Below are 15,535 nucleotides of genomic sequence, written 5' to 3'. Positions count from 1 at the left end.
CTGGAAATAAAGTAACTCAACTAATTAGGTCTTTTTTAAAACCCAACTTTCTCTCTTCATGTTTGCTCGGGAACTCAATAGATCATGCATTATTAGGGATCAAATTGGCTATCAATTGTTTCATGATTGTAGTTCGAAGTTAAGTGTTGGAAATATAAGGAATATCAATAAGGGTAGTTTTAAATTCTTCTTGAATCCAAAATATAAACTTAAAAAAAATGATGTCACTCATACCAAATTTAAGAAATCTCTGACTCGAAAAGATATAGAATCAATAAATGATTATTTTTTGAAAAGAACCAAAGGGTTAGAACCAGATGCAACAATCAAGCAATTGGATGAGATTAGCAAAGAGTTTCATGAAAGATTTGATAAAAGATACTTGGAACCCTCTAAGGAATGGTTACACTGCCAGGCAAAACATGTTTCGGTATTAAAAATTCCTCCTACATTTCAATTCAATTTTGATACTCTGTGGAACATACCATTGCAAATTGGTGATCTTGTATTATTGAAATCTCATCCACATGAATTATCTATGTGTGTTGGGTTACCTCATTCTGTTACAGATCCGAGATACACATTTGTCACAATAAATGGGACCATTATTTTTCATCCAAAAAACCAAATTCATTTAAGGATCCCTCACAAATTGCCTAAAGATATTAAAAGTTTAATTCAAAAAGAATCAGATCATGGTTATGATTCAATTGGCACAATAAGAGACAAAATAGGTTCCACTGTCATATTGCCATCTGTGGTTCGAGAAAAATTAACCAGTATTCCAACTTCAAAAATCACAAGAAATGCTTGGCTACAATTACCCATTGTTATTAAAAAGTTGAAATTACTAAATAGATGGCTACAAAAAGATGAAAAACCTTATCAGATCTCATTTCCATATTTGGTCAAACTTGTAGAAAAATTGGATTTAAATAAATATAAAGATCAAAATTATTTAAAACAATTGACTGTTGGCACAAAAAATTTAAATAATAATAATATTTATATTAATTTGAATGCATCTACTTTTCTTGCTACTTATTGGGGGGTAAAAGAGCAACAAACTTTCAACATGTGGGGTGATCTTCATATTAACTCTGCAATTCTATCTCCTATCTCTGTAACAATATTACCAATAGAATCAAGACAATTATTCTATCACAAGCTACTACAAAGATTTAGTGAAAACAATCATAAAGCTATTGATAAATTTATCACATTAGTAGAAACGAATCAATATGACAAAATATCCAATGAATTTGAAGATATTATACGGGTTTTAGAAGACTATTCATCCGGGAACTTTGTTAAAAATATTAAGAATAATCCAATTGTTACAATTATATCAACAATTTTTAGGAAATTACCTAAATATCAAAATAAAGATATTACTAAAGATGTATGTTTTGAATTATTACAAGATATATGTCCAGATTATAAATATGTTAACCCTCTTTTGAATAATTTACATGTAAGGAGTCAGATAGAGAAGAGTGCACCAATATTTGATTTATACAGATATGATGAAAATGAGGAGTTGTTTGAGAAATCTTCTCCATTTTCCCAACTTTATAAGGAAATAAATTGTAAGAGAGTAGACTATACCAAATTACCTGTATATTGCATCGATTCAGAACTAGCTCATGAAATTGATGATGGTATTTCTATCATGCAAAGAGATGATAATCTTTATACCTTATATATTCACATTGCAGATCCAGTATCAGTGTTCCCTGAATCATTAACTGGTAACCATATCTCAAGTCCCTTACTAAAAATAGCCTTAGAAAAAGCCTTTACTACATATTTACCAGATATTGTAGATCCAATGTTACCAAAGTCAATAACCCAATTGACAGGGATGGGAACATCAGGTAAGAACAGTAGAGCAATTACATTTTCTGTTGATGCAACTTTCATTAATGAGCGTCAATTTAAAATTCTTGATAATACATTTAAGATAGAATTAAGTTATGTTTCACATTTTCCTAAAGTTACATATAATACGGTTGACCAAATATTGAGTAATGATAAAAATTTTCCTGCGTCTAGCTCCATGAAAAACGATTTGGATCAAATGTCCAAAATAGCTCGAGAACTAAGGAAATATCGTATTAATGAAGGTAATGCTGTTATATTTGGTGAAGGATTTAATAGAGGTTTGGTACAGTTAGAGTCATCCAGTGGCAAAATACCACATATTACTTTTAAAAATCAAATAGAATCACCTTCCACTATTTTAGTATCGGAATTTATGATTTTGGCTAATAGACTTACAGGTAACTTTTTTAAACAAAACAATATTCCAGGAGTATTTAGAACTTATAATGATTTATCTCTGGGGCCAATTGCATACAAAAGTTATGCAAGACTACAAGAACAAACTAGGAGAGGGCATATTCCAGATATAACTGATGTTGTTAAATTATCTTCTTTACTGAATTCCAGTGTTTACTCAAGTTCTCCACTTCCACATAAAATGATTGGTGTATCTTCGTATTTAACTGTTACGTCTCCCTTAAGAAGAATGCCGGATTTGATCAATCATATTCAAATACATAGATACTTGAACAGGCTGGGTTTGGCCTTTCAGAAAAAAGATATTGATAGTATGCTATGGGGGCTTCAGTCAAGAGCGGATATAATCAAATCTCTTGCAAATAATGTTTCTTCTTATTGGACTTTGAAATACTTAAAAAATAAAGTAGAACAAAACAGCAATCAATGGTTTGAGGTATTGGTGACATCATATCCCTTTGATGGGAAAGTGCATTGTGTCTTCCCAGAAATGACGTTTGCTCGTGGGATTTTGAAAATACCCACTAACACGCCTCATCCAAAAATAGGGACACGAATTAAGAATTGTAAAATAGTCAATATAGATTGTTTGGAGAACAACCTTGAATTGGAAATTGAGCAAAACTCTTGTAAATAATATGAATTAATAAAGTTTTATAGACAATATTTTGCGAATATATAAATCCTTTCTTTCTTTTTTTGATTCTTTTATATCTGTATCAGAAGTCCAACTGAACTATTGGAGTTACACACATTTAGTTATAGAAGGTAATGTTTTTTTATTTATTTACTTATGTTTTTTCTTTTTGAATAAAAAAAGATTTTAGAATGAGAGGTAGACTTACGAGTGTATTTCACTTTTGCTAATAAATCAAAACAGAAAACAAAATAAAAGTAATATGATCAAACCACAGTAAGTAGTAGTGTATGTTCAAAATATGACTAGTAACGCCTGTATAAAATCTGTTGAAAGTAAGGGGAATGTTGTAATTAATGCTTTGGAGATTACTTCATCACAAAATGCAAGACTTAAAGGTGTTGAAAGTGATGAAAATTTAACTAAATCTAAGAGAGGAAAAAAGAGTAAACAAGGCAAGAAGGGCAAGCCTTCTCCCGAAGAAATAGCTAGAATCCGTGCTGAAAGAGAATTGATGAGGAAAGCTAAGAGAGAAGAAATGTTGGCAAAGGGTTTAGATCCAGATTTTCCCCCAGAAGTGCAATTCATCAAGAGGCCGATGCTTGCCATCCATGATAAAGAAAGGGATCCTGTGAAAGGGTTTAATTTTACATTAATGACATATAATTGTTTGGCTCAAGCATTAATTAGACGTAAACTTTTTCCTGATAGTGGAGAAGCAGTTAAATGGTTTCGTAGATCCAAAGTTTTATTGAACAAATTCAGTCATTACAAATCAGATGTCATATGTTTACAAGAGGTGGATTCAATTCAGTTTCAATCGTTCTGGAAGGAAGAATTGGGAAAGATGGGATATGAATCCCAGTTTTATAAAAAGGGCTCGAAGAACCACGGTGTGGCAATTGCTTGGAAAAGAAATCTTTTTATCTTAAAAGATAAAATGTTAATAGATTATGATAAAGAACCTAGTGGTGATATTCCAACTAGAACGATCACAAACAACGTAGGTCTTGTTTTAGCATTGCAATTTTCTAAGAAAGTTCTAAGTCAATTTCCTGGTACAAAAAGATCGGGTATCTTAATTGGAACAACCCATTTATTTTGGCATCCATTTGGAACATACGATCGTACTAGGCAAACTTATATCGTGTTAAACAAAATGAAGGAATTTATGCATAGAGTGAATGTTTTACAGGAAGAAAATGACGGAGATGATAGTCACTGGTTCCCTTTCTTTTGTGGTGATTTTAATTCTCAGCCATACGATACTCCATATTTATCAATGGTGCAGAAGCCTATTAAATATAAAGATAGAGCTAAATTTGTAATTGAATGTAGCACATCATTTAAGTTTTCCAAGAAAAGAGACGGTGAAACAGATCTAGATGATGAGGAAGGTGGTAACATTGAAAAATTTGGTAAAGATCAACCCCAAACCCCTGTTCCAGAATTTTTTAATCCAACAGAAGAACAAGCTACTATGGTTAAAAACATGGAAAATTTGCATAACAGTCTCGATATGAGAGCTATCTCCTTATACTCAGTCGGCTATCATAAAGTACATCCAGAAAATGCTGGAAAAGATAATTGTAAAGGTGAACCAGAGATTTCAAATTGGGCTCATACTTGGCATGGGCTACTAGACTATTTGTTTTACATAAGACAATGGGACTTTGATGATAAACGTAAAGTTGACTTGTTAGATGATTTCGAAAAAGAGAATGGTTTTAAAATAAGAGGATTATTAAGAATGCCTGGAAAAGAAGAAATGGAAAAGTTTGGTCATGGGCAACCATACACTGGAGAGTATCCAAGTGATCATCTAACCATGATATGTGATTTAGAGTTGGATATGTAAAAATTTGTAGGGAAAAACATATGAAGGAAAGATCATTTGGAATAGACAAGTGGTTATTTATGTACTCAAGTAAAATGTAATTCTAATGCCTTCTTTTAGAAGTTATATTGATTTTTTGTACAAACTTTTTAGTCTCCAAAAATATTTTTTGAGAAAACCATTCATTCATTTAAATATATAAATATTATTCACTATTTGGACTAGCAGTCATGTGTGTTGATTGTTTAGAAAAAAATTAGCAAAGTCTTTATATATATTTTATAGATTACAGATATATAAAAAAACTCAATGAGAACTATTTATCCACTATGTTGTAAATAAGTATTAACTCTGTAATTTCATTTTTATTGCACACCAAAATCCTTAGCAGTTCATCAGTTTGATTTAAAATCTTTTTACAGTTACTACTTAAATTAAATAATATTATTTTATCGTCGATGACTGCTTTATAGAAGTCTTATATAAATCTTTAGATTCCCAATACTCATGTATTTTTTTCTCTTGTTGATTTTTCTTTTTCTTCCTTTTTCTTTTTTTATTTTGTAATCTCATTGATTTCTTGTTGGCAATTTCTTTTTTATATAAATATTTTCGTGGAAAGCTCTAATGTAATTTAGACAAGTATTGTATACGATACATCTTTAAGGGTTGTCTCAAGTAATATGCTAAAATATGGATATTTGTTATATATTTAAATACTTAAAAATTATAAATGCGTTAAACCTAAATTAATAAATCAATTATTATTCTTCTTCTTACTTAGTCCTGCTCAAATTGAATGTTCTAGAATAAACAGATAGACCGATCAGCTTTTAGTGAATATAAACATATATTAGAATGTAGAGAATGTATTGTTTGCTTATTGGTAAATATAAACAACACTTATTAATAAATTGGTACCGTTCGTAGAAGAGATATGCTAGGTATAAAAATATATAAAGCCAATAATTTTTCCATATCATATTTCCTTCTTTGTATACTTTTTATATCTTGTTATCTTTGTATTATTCATACAGAAAGATATCAAAAAACTTTAATATAATTTTGTAAACTATAATTATATAATATAATATTGAAAATTTTTGCTATTTACTCAATGGCTAAAGGCGCTAATTCTCTGCAGAAGCTTTAAATATCTGATATTCCTGTGTAATTTTTGTTGAAATCTCATTGTTCTTTCTGCTTTATTTTAAAACTCTTTTTTTAGCCAGTATCATTTGGGAATCCCCAAAAACAATCTGTTTCAATAATGTTTTTTTTTGGCTTTATAATAACTTTAGACAATTTCATTTAATTAGCTGATCAAATATGGCTTTTGTTAATTATAAAAAGTCTTAACTGAAGATTCAAAAACATATACCCAGCAAATAACACTGGATATTGGGGTGAAAGATCTCGAATAGCCAAAACTCTGAATATAGGTTGTAAATTGCTGGAATCGAACGTTCTAGAATAAATAATAGACCAATTAGATTTTAGTAAACATTAATTGATAAGCAAAAAGTGGAGAACGTATTGTTTGCTTATTAGTAGACGTAAACAAACTTCATCATAAATTTGGTGCCGTACGTAGATGAGATAGACCAGATATGAAAATATATAAAGCCAACTTTTTTTTCATATCATATTTCTTCCCTTGCTTATCTTTTATACATCATCACCTATATATTATAAATAAATAAAAATACCGAAGAACTTTATTATAATTTTATATACTAAATCTATCTAATATAATATTGAGAATATTTGCTATATATCCAATGACTACAGGCACTCATTCTTATCATAAATGTATTCGGCAATAATTATATTAACACCACTTACATGTTCAAGAAACATCTGATTATTGAGAATTTCTGACAGAAGTAATTATTAACACAAACAACTTTACAATATATCTATCATATTCTAACTAGAAAATAAAGTAATCTTAATAGTGAAAACAAGAATTATATATTTACTTTATTAATTAAAAATAACAACTTTATAAAATGTGTGTTAATGTATAATATCGATATAGACATTTTTAATATATCAAGTAAGATACTGTGGAAATATGTTTAGAGATTTCTTAATAATATAAACCCATCATACAAAAAAGTTAAAAAACTTTATATTAAAAAAGACCCAATACAAAATGAATTATATTGTATATTATATCTTATATATTAGTTATTTAAAATAAAAAAACCAAGATATGTGCGTTAGAGCTAAATTATCACTAATAACCTACTAAATCTAAATGTTCTATAATAAAACAGACAGATTAATTAATTTTTAACAAATGCAAACCCTTACTAAAAAGAAGAGTTTTTATTGCTTACTTATCAATAAAATTTAAAAAAAACATATTGACAAAATCTTGCTACTCATAAAAGAGAAAAGTTAAATATAAATATATATTAAGTCGATAGTTTTTTTATATCATGCTTTTATCCTTTGTAAGCTTTTTGCATATTATTACTTCTGTATTGTACATATAGAAGAGAATGAAAGTACTTTATCATAACTTTCTACACTCTAAGTGTATACTAGTTATAATTGAGATTGTATACTACATATTAAATATGTAAGAACGTTAACCCTTAATACCAGAACTTTATTTTTATAAAAAAGAACTTTAAAAACTATCAAAAATCAACTCTTTTTTATATTTTGATTCTATTAGTGTTTTTGTATAAAATCTCATGCCAAATAATCTTATTTTTACCCTTTTTGGAACATATCAAAAACTTGCAAATAATTATTTTGTTACATTGAATAAGAAAATTTCCATAACTTGATATATAAATAATTAAAATACATTCTTAAAAAAAATCGAATTTCAAAACTTTCTTGACCTCTTTTTCTATTCCCCATCTTCCTCAGTATTAAGAAAACTTCAATAAAAGATAAACTATTATTTACTATAACATACTTTGAAGTAAATAATTCAACAAACATCAAAATTTTCACTTCCAAAAACAACAAAAAAATTGGACCTTTTCAATCTTAATTTTTCGATAACATTCTGAATATAACTTGCTCAATTATTGTATGACAACGGAAAAGATAAATGCAGCTTAATTTGCGATATTATGACCACTATTCTATTATTTTTTTTTTCAAAGTAATTGAATATCTAACTTTTAAATCAATTGATAATAAACTACTTCTCTAATATCCGATAATAAGTAGCAAGTTTATCAAATATTTCTAAAGAAACTAAAAATTTGATAATGAGCCTGATAGTCTATTAAGGATCACCAATATTAAAAAGTTGGTTGATAGTAGTCCCAAATCTAGGAAAATTAATGAGAATAATCATCTGTTAGATAAGATATCAAAGAAATTAAATTATTTAAGTTCAAATTTTATTGAAGAATAAAAGTACTTGTAATATATTCTATAGTGATTCAAAAAAAAAAAATTCCATAACGAATTTATTTAATTATACTAATGGATTATTTATATGGAATGAACAATAGATACATACAATACAACTATTTCACCTCTCGAATTATAGATTAGTTATTCTACTTAAATTTACTATCAGGAATAAGATGAGATAATATTAAAAAAATACGATTGAAATACAGATAGTAAAATATCTTGCTTTAGACTATTTCTATAGTAGATATTATCATGAAAGCTATTGTATTTATTATCATATAAGAGGAAAATTTTTGTTAATTTATTTGAATATTTCCTTTTTGATAATTTTTAAAACTCCTGTACTTTTTTAACAGTATATAGTCTTTATTACACGTATTGTATTTCCTGCATTCAACAACAGTTTTATATTAAAAATATTTTCATGGTAAACAATTTAATTTGTTTTTTTGTTTTTCTTTCTTTATTTTTTGTTTGCAGTCTAATTAACTATCTTTACATATAACTGTGCAGTATTAGCTACAGAAGTAAATTTCAAGTAAAAAATTATCACACTCTTATTACAACCTACCTAAAAAATAGGATATTGGAAAAAAAGAATAACTTTACTGTTGAAATAAAAAAAAAGACTTCCATATTCAATAATCCTTTGAACAATCTTTTCTGGGGGGAGCCAAAGTCTTTGTTTAAAAATTAACAATACATAATAGTTTTAGACACATGCGTCAAAACTTTTGTTTACCATATCGTAACACTAAGGAAAATTCAAAAGATCTCTTAAAGCAAAAACAATAAAAAAGAGAGTAACCTCTCATCATTTCGAAAACAATACAGGCTTACACATGGAATGGCAGGGAGGAAAAATATCCACAAATAAAAAAATTAAAAGGTTCCCTCCACCTCCCTAAAATTTTTCTGTTGCTATTGTGTTTTGACAAAACTAAAATGAGACATTTTCTTTTTTTGAAATCGTTCGATGTGCACTAAAAGGGAAATTAAAATTTTCTTAAAAAATAGCATTATATCATAGGTTTCTCCTTTTTTCTGCTGTGTTTTTCTCTTTTTGGGAAAAAACGGCTCTATAGTGTATTTTTAAAATTTTTAAAAATAAAGTTTTAGGGTAGAAATCTTACTTTTTACAATTTTATAAGAAAAATACATTCTGTTCTTTAGGTCCCATGATGCTTTAGCGAATTTTCAGACAAAAGATTAAGGAATAATTTTTTTTTATACTCTTGAAGATAGTAACTTATTTTTGTTTACATACTGTGTGAATTACTTTATTTTATTCTATTCTTCACCTGTACAGTATATTTTAGTTCTACAAATTTATTAAAACTATTTTGATGTAATGATTTTTTATTAGGTTCAACTTATTTTTAGAGTACCTAAATGAAGAACATGAAAAAAGGTTTTTTAGGTTTAAAAAAACAAAAAAAAAACTTCATTTTCCAAGCTTCCCATCCTATCTTTTTTTGAGTATGGAGTTCTCGAATATGACACTCCACGAGAATTGAAAAAAGTCAACAATTATTTTTCCCGACATAGATTCAAATAAAAAAATGTATTACAATAGTTGCTAAATGTAATATATACAACGGCACAGTCTATTGTTCGATATTTCCTTTTTAGATATCGGGATAATGTGAACAATTCCACCCTCTATTGTCTTATTTTTAGTACAAAAAATTCGTACCCTTAATAAAAAGTACAAAAAATAGAGACATATTTTGCAAAAACCTATCAATTATGAAATATATATTATGTGTATAACAAAACCTAAATAAGATATGTTAAGAATACATATATGACCTATTAATTTGAAATAAAATAAATGATTATTCTGAAATTCTAAAAGACATACTGTGGTCTATTGCTGGTACAGATCATTTTAGATAATCAATTTACTATACTTATTTTGTGCTTCTTAATAGAAGGTATTTTTGTCACAAATTAGTATCTAATATGTTGAATAAACTGGATACATTCTCAAAATTGAAAGAAGGGTTTTCCCTTTTCTATTTTACACACAAGATAGAACTAATGATGTACAAAAAAACAAAAATAAAATAAAAAAAATAATAGTATGAAAATCATAACCATATATATATAAATATTGGATATTCAAATAATTATATTAAATTTTAGTAATATTTAAAAGATGATTACACATTCTTCTACTATCTGAGATTTACCGTAATTTCATAGTTCTATTTGGTTTATTCTAGAACAATCAAGTCCAGCAATTCGGCTGAGTGGAAAAATGATATTTCTTGTGTATAAGTGGAGTAAAAAATAAATAAATAAATAAATAAATAAATAAATAAATAGTCAACTAACTCATGGTAAACAATTGAATATTGGGATGTATATGTACGTATTTTTTTATTTAATTTTAATCATAATCTATGGCAAGGTGAGTTGATATATAAACTGTATCTTTTCCATGTTTATTAAGGAGAGCAACTAGTGTTTACGAATAAGAAACAACCTTACCTTTATATTTGGTCATACCCAACAACCTAGAAAGGCATTGAGTGTTTACGTTTTTAAGAAAACTATAAAGAAAAACTTAAAATCTTTTCTTAAAAACCTACTTTTGTTTGCTTCTAGACATAGATATTTTCCAAAATTTTCACTTAAAGGGCTCGCAAACCCTATAAGAATGGGGAACAATAGGATACGCAAATTTTTTACATAATCGAGATACCGATTCAGAATGATCGAAATATGATGTTGAAATACCTGCATATTATAGATCTGAAATAAAAATATGGATTTTATTAGTTTCTCAAGGTTTTTTTTTTTGATTGCATCATTGTCAATTCCTTGTCGTGCATATATATGTGAATCTATGTTTATAGTTGTGCAATATTTAAGCTGCTCTTTATTTCTTCTCTCATTTTTTAACAGATTTTGTAAGATTTTTTTTGTCAATCTTATTTCTATGTGTTTTTCCCAAAAATTCACGAACAAAAATCAGCAAAAAAAAAAAAAAACAAGATAAAGTAAAATAAAATTAGACGCTACTTGTTTGTTATCATTAAAATGCAGACGTTAATTTTATTGTCCTTGCTAGGATTACTCGTGACCAAAGCAAGTGCTGCTACTACCACTATTTCAACACCAACAACCTTGTCTGGTGATCAAACGTTTTACGATGATATCGTAATTGAATCAGGTGCTACTCTCGCATTAGTATCAGGTTCTTCATATTCCTTCAATGGCAATATTGATGTTAAAGGTTCTTTAGACATTATTGGTGATTCAACAAACGGGTTAACTAGTCTACAATTTGGTTCTACTACAACAATTACAAACAGTGGTAACATCAACATTGAAAATATTAAATCAGCAAATTCTGTCACTGATTTCGTCATTGCCCCAGATCATATCGATAACTCTGGTACATTTACTGTCTTATAATTAAAGATTGCTGCTATTGTACCAGGTATTATTGACTATGATACAGCGGATAAAGGAGGTACCATAAATAAGTTCCTTTATTTTGGTACTATAACTAATAATGGTGTAATTAATTCTGGTAGACTTCCTCAAATAATATTCAACTAAAAATTTTTTATTTGTAATAAATAAGATATGAAAGGTATAATCTTCAATACTCCTCTCAAAGGTCATGGTGGACTCATTGGTACTAAATAGGCCACTATTCTCTTTAACGCAGCTATTATTGGAAAAAAAAATTTCCAATGTTCACGTGGGTACGCATATTATTAATTCAAAAGTTGCGCCATGTTCATTTAAAGGTATGGATTTTATTGAATCAAATTTTTTTTCTTAGATGTAGACTATGATATAAAATTTGCTGAAAAACCTTGTGCCTTACCAGGTATTATAAATCCTAATTTTGCAACAGAGAATTACTGTTACTGGTTGAACGCTAGTTGTTTACATAATTTAAAGTGAGTGTGTAGTTAGTTTTCTAGTACATCATCTAGGCCATTCTATCAAATTAGGAGTTCATCCGTATATAGATTCTTCTTATGAATATTGTCCCATCTGTCCATAGAGATATTATAAAGTCAGCAATAATTATTATTACTGAACACCTGTGACTTCAACTAATGAACTCCTTAGATTTATAGTCCACATGTTTCTTGATTGCTTTTGTCTGTACATACTACATAATCATATACGTATATAAGTTGTGTGTAAATAAACTTCTTGGGTTTTGTTCTTTTCTCTTTTGAAAAAAATTTTCATCCATTATTTTTTTATACATCCAAGCATCACATATAAATTTGTCCTCATAAAAAAAACTTTAATTAATAAAAAAATTTCTTTAATATACAAAAATTATGATAATTCTTGGAAAGTAGTGATATTGTGGTTTACCAGACTTATGACTTAAGTTATTAGTAAACTGAATCTCTAATTTATTAAAAAATTTATAAAAATAATATACAAACTTATATATTATTTTTATTACAGAATGAACAGTATACCCACTAAGTTATTTTTATTAAAGACTGTTTTTTATTTCATCCTTAAGGATGATAATCAAGAAAAAAAAGAAGGATCAATTTTTATTTATGTATGAACATATTATATAATATTGAATGCCATTTCTATATGTTTTTTAACAAACTAGAGATCCACTTTATTAATAATTTAAATTATAAAAAAGGATAAACTAAAATACCATCACTTTCCAAGAATGTTTGTATATAAATGCAAATTGATCCTTCTTCTCTTTGATCATCATTCTTGATGACATAATAAAAAAATCTTTAGTAAGGAAACTTAATGGGTATACAGATATACTATCCATGTTTCAACAATAATAATTCCAGCAATTACTGAGAATTTTATTACTTAATCTACCACTATTTTAACTATAATAACTGCTACAACTAATCAGTACGGTTATAATATAGCTGGAGTTATTTATGAAGTTGTTATACCTGCACTATCTACTAGCTACGCTACTATATTCACTGACAGCAATGGTTCTTTTCTTTTACCAAGATTGCTACTATCATCCTTATATAGGATGTATGCAGTAGCTTCACGACATCACCAGTATCTTTATCTTCTCCTCTATACAGAAACTCCACTATACCTAGCGAAAAGACTAAATATACTTTAAGTAACACTTTAGTTGTTTTGACTACGGTTTTTAATAGAGTCACTATGACTACAACTTATTGTCCAGAACCATCTGCAACTTCTGGAACAAGTATGACTGCTATCATTGGACATAGTTCTCTTGAATCTGTTTATACTAATTCAAAGAACCAACAAGAAAAGACCAACTCACTTTCTGCCGTTTCCAATGCAACTCTAGTTATTTCTATTGCTTCTACCACTACTGGTCCGGCCTTTACAAACAATGAAAACCAACCAAAGCCTAGAAATTCTAGAGCATCTACAACGATTGTTGCTGGATTCACAAAGGGTACCACAGACATTGCTTCGGAAACTGGTACTGTTGTTGGTACTGTTAAATCTAGAAGACTAGAAACATTGCTAACTACAATGGTGCCACAAGTTTCCCAATATGTTTCTGAACAACTATTCTCATCATCAACTGCTGTTACAGTATCTCATGGGGGTATACCTTCCCTTGCATCATATGAAGGTAAGGGTAGCACCATGTATATGAAGTGGAGTGTTGCCCATTGCATTGGTTTATTATTATTCTTGGTAATTTAAATTGATTAAAGGCAAAAAATTTTAAAATAAAGAATTCTAAATAATTTAATGATTAAATATTTATATACAAGCATATATAATATTCTAATATTTTTTATATTGTGTATTTTTATTATTTATTTGATTTTCAAATATCTTATACAGCACAAATAGATTCACTCATTCCTAATAAGCCAATAGTATCTTCTCCTAATTTTAAGTAATTTAAATTATTCAACACAATTATACAATCTAATAGTTCCTATATAAACATTTTAATACATGTATGTTTTTGCTACATGTTTTGGCAATTTTTAATAAAGAGATTGTGATTAGGAAATTTACTTCTGCATAAATCGATTGATCATGGTTTAAAGGATATAAGGTCTTTAAATCTTTTCTAATTAAGAAAAATTGTAATTGTGAAGATTTGATGCTAGTTTAATTCAAAGATCATAATAAAAGGTTTAACACATATCTTAAAAACAGTTACAATCTTTCTTTGCCTGCATTTCCCGAAAAGTTAACTAGACAAATGCGTTTATTCCTACATTCCTTAATTATTTTCTTTCTCTCCTCTGTATATACAAATACATCCATAGGGAACGCATAATACATACATATATACATGGATGTACACTAATTAAATACCACTGTATCTTGCTAAGTCAAATAACTATATATATATATATTTGTGTTAATATGGTCACTGTTATTAACTCGCTTAAACTTATGGTTATACTTCTATTTCTTCCTTTTTTTGTAGTATAATATTCAATTGTACGTAAGCTAACATATACAATAACTATTGTATTCACATGAACAGTAGAGACATATTATAGAATTACTCTAACAATATTTGAAGAAATGGAATCTCCTTTTAGGTAGCAAAGGAAAAAAGGGAAAGAAAGAGAAATAACATACTATTTCTCAAATGTACAGAATTGCACACTGATGATATATTATACTTACTCTACATATTAACAATATAATACACAAAAATGTAGATACACAGAATTTCGTAATGTACCTTCTTTTGAAAACATATGATATCTCTTCTTGTCTTTTACTGGGTGTAGAACTTTCAAGATTTACAAGATACAGGAGAATGTCCCCTCTATATGTGAAAAATATTGTAATAATAATAATAATAATAATAATAATAATAATAATAATAATAATAATAATAATAATAATAATAATAATAATAATAATAATAATAATAATAATAATAATAATAATAATAATAATAATAATAATAATAATAATAATAATAATTATCCAAGGATTCCGATAATGTGAAAATTTTCTTTTTAAATAAGGAACACGTAAAACTATCATAACACAGTCGTATTTTTGCAAATGTTAATTCATAGATATATTATGTCTTGTTATTTTAATGTTATAATGGGATTAAACTCTTATTACTTTTTTTTGAATTTCAATATCTTCTCATGATTCTTTGTTACAGTTAGAGATCCATATACAGTATTAGACATCCAGTCATAATAATGTCAGACTAATTCTTAAAGAAAGTAGATTTCCTGAATAGTAAATTGATAGATTAACATGTTAATACTCCACCATAGTATATTCTTAAATGTTGTTCAATGTTCAAAGATCGAGATAAAATCTCTTTTTATTACGTTATTTTTCAAACATTAAAATAAGATCATTTGAGTAAAAGATAGAACAAAAATTATTGAACAGGG

At 27.5% G+C, this 15,535-nt stretch overlaps 3 protein-coding genes across 3 annotated transcripts; all 3 read left to right on the top strand.

Moving 5' to 3' along the window:
• Nucleotides 1–58: 58 nt before the first annotated feature.
• On the top strand, nt 59–2,938 carry DSS1 (exoribonuclease II; the record flags this gene model as incomplete). Its single annotated transcript, XM_064857334.1, has 1 exon — nt 59–2,938. One exon carries the CDS (start codon nt 59–61, stop codon nt 2,936–2,938), a length of 2,880 nt encoding a protein of 959 aa, XP_064715640.1.
• Nucleotides 2,939–3,239: 301 nt separating this feature from the next.
• Nucleotides 3,240–4,796, top strand: PWA37_000664 (CCR4/nocturin family protein; the record flags this gene model as incomplete). The annotated part of the gene is made up of 1 exon (XM_064857333.1): nt 3,240–4,796. One exon carries the CDS (start codon nt 3,240–3,242, stop codon nt 4,794–4,796), a length of 1,557 nt encoding a protein of 518 aa, XP_064715639.1.
• Nucleotides 4,797–11,216: 6,420 nt separating this feature from the next.
• Nucleotides 11,217–13,844, top strand: PWA37_000663 (uncharacterized protein; the record flags this gene model as incomplete). Its single annotated transcript, XM_064857332.1, has 2 exons — nt 11,217–11,585; nt 13,182–13,844. The coding sequence occupies 2 exons, from the start codon at nt 11,217–11,219 to the stop codon at nt 13,842–13,844; spliced, it is 1,032 nt and encodes a 343-aa protein (XP_064715638.1).
• Between the last annotated feature and the right edge of the window lie 1,691 nt (nt 13,845–15,535).

This window comes from Arxiozyma heterogenica (genome assembly GCF_036370985.1).
Source record: "Arxiozyma heterogenica strain weizmannii chromosome Unknown scaffold_13, whole genome shotgun sequence".
Taxonomy (NCBI): Eukaryota; Fungi; Ascomycota; class Saccharomycetes; order Saccharomycetales; family Saccharomycetaceae; genus Arxiozyma; species Arxiozyma heterogenica.
Note: the sequence above shows the minus strand (reverse complement) of the source record. Positions and strands in the feature narration are given on the sequence as shown.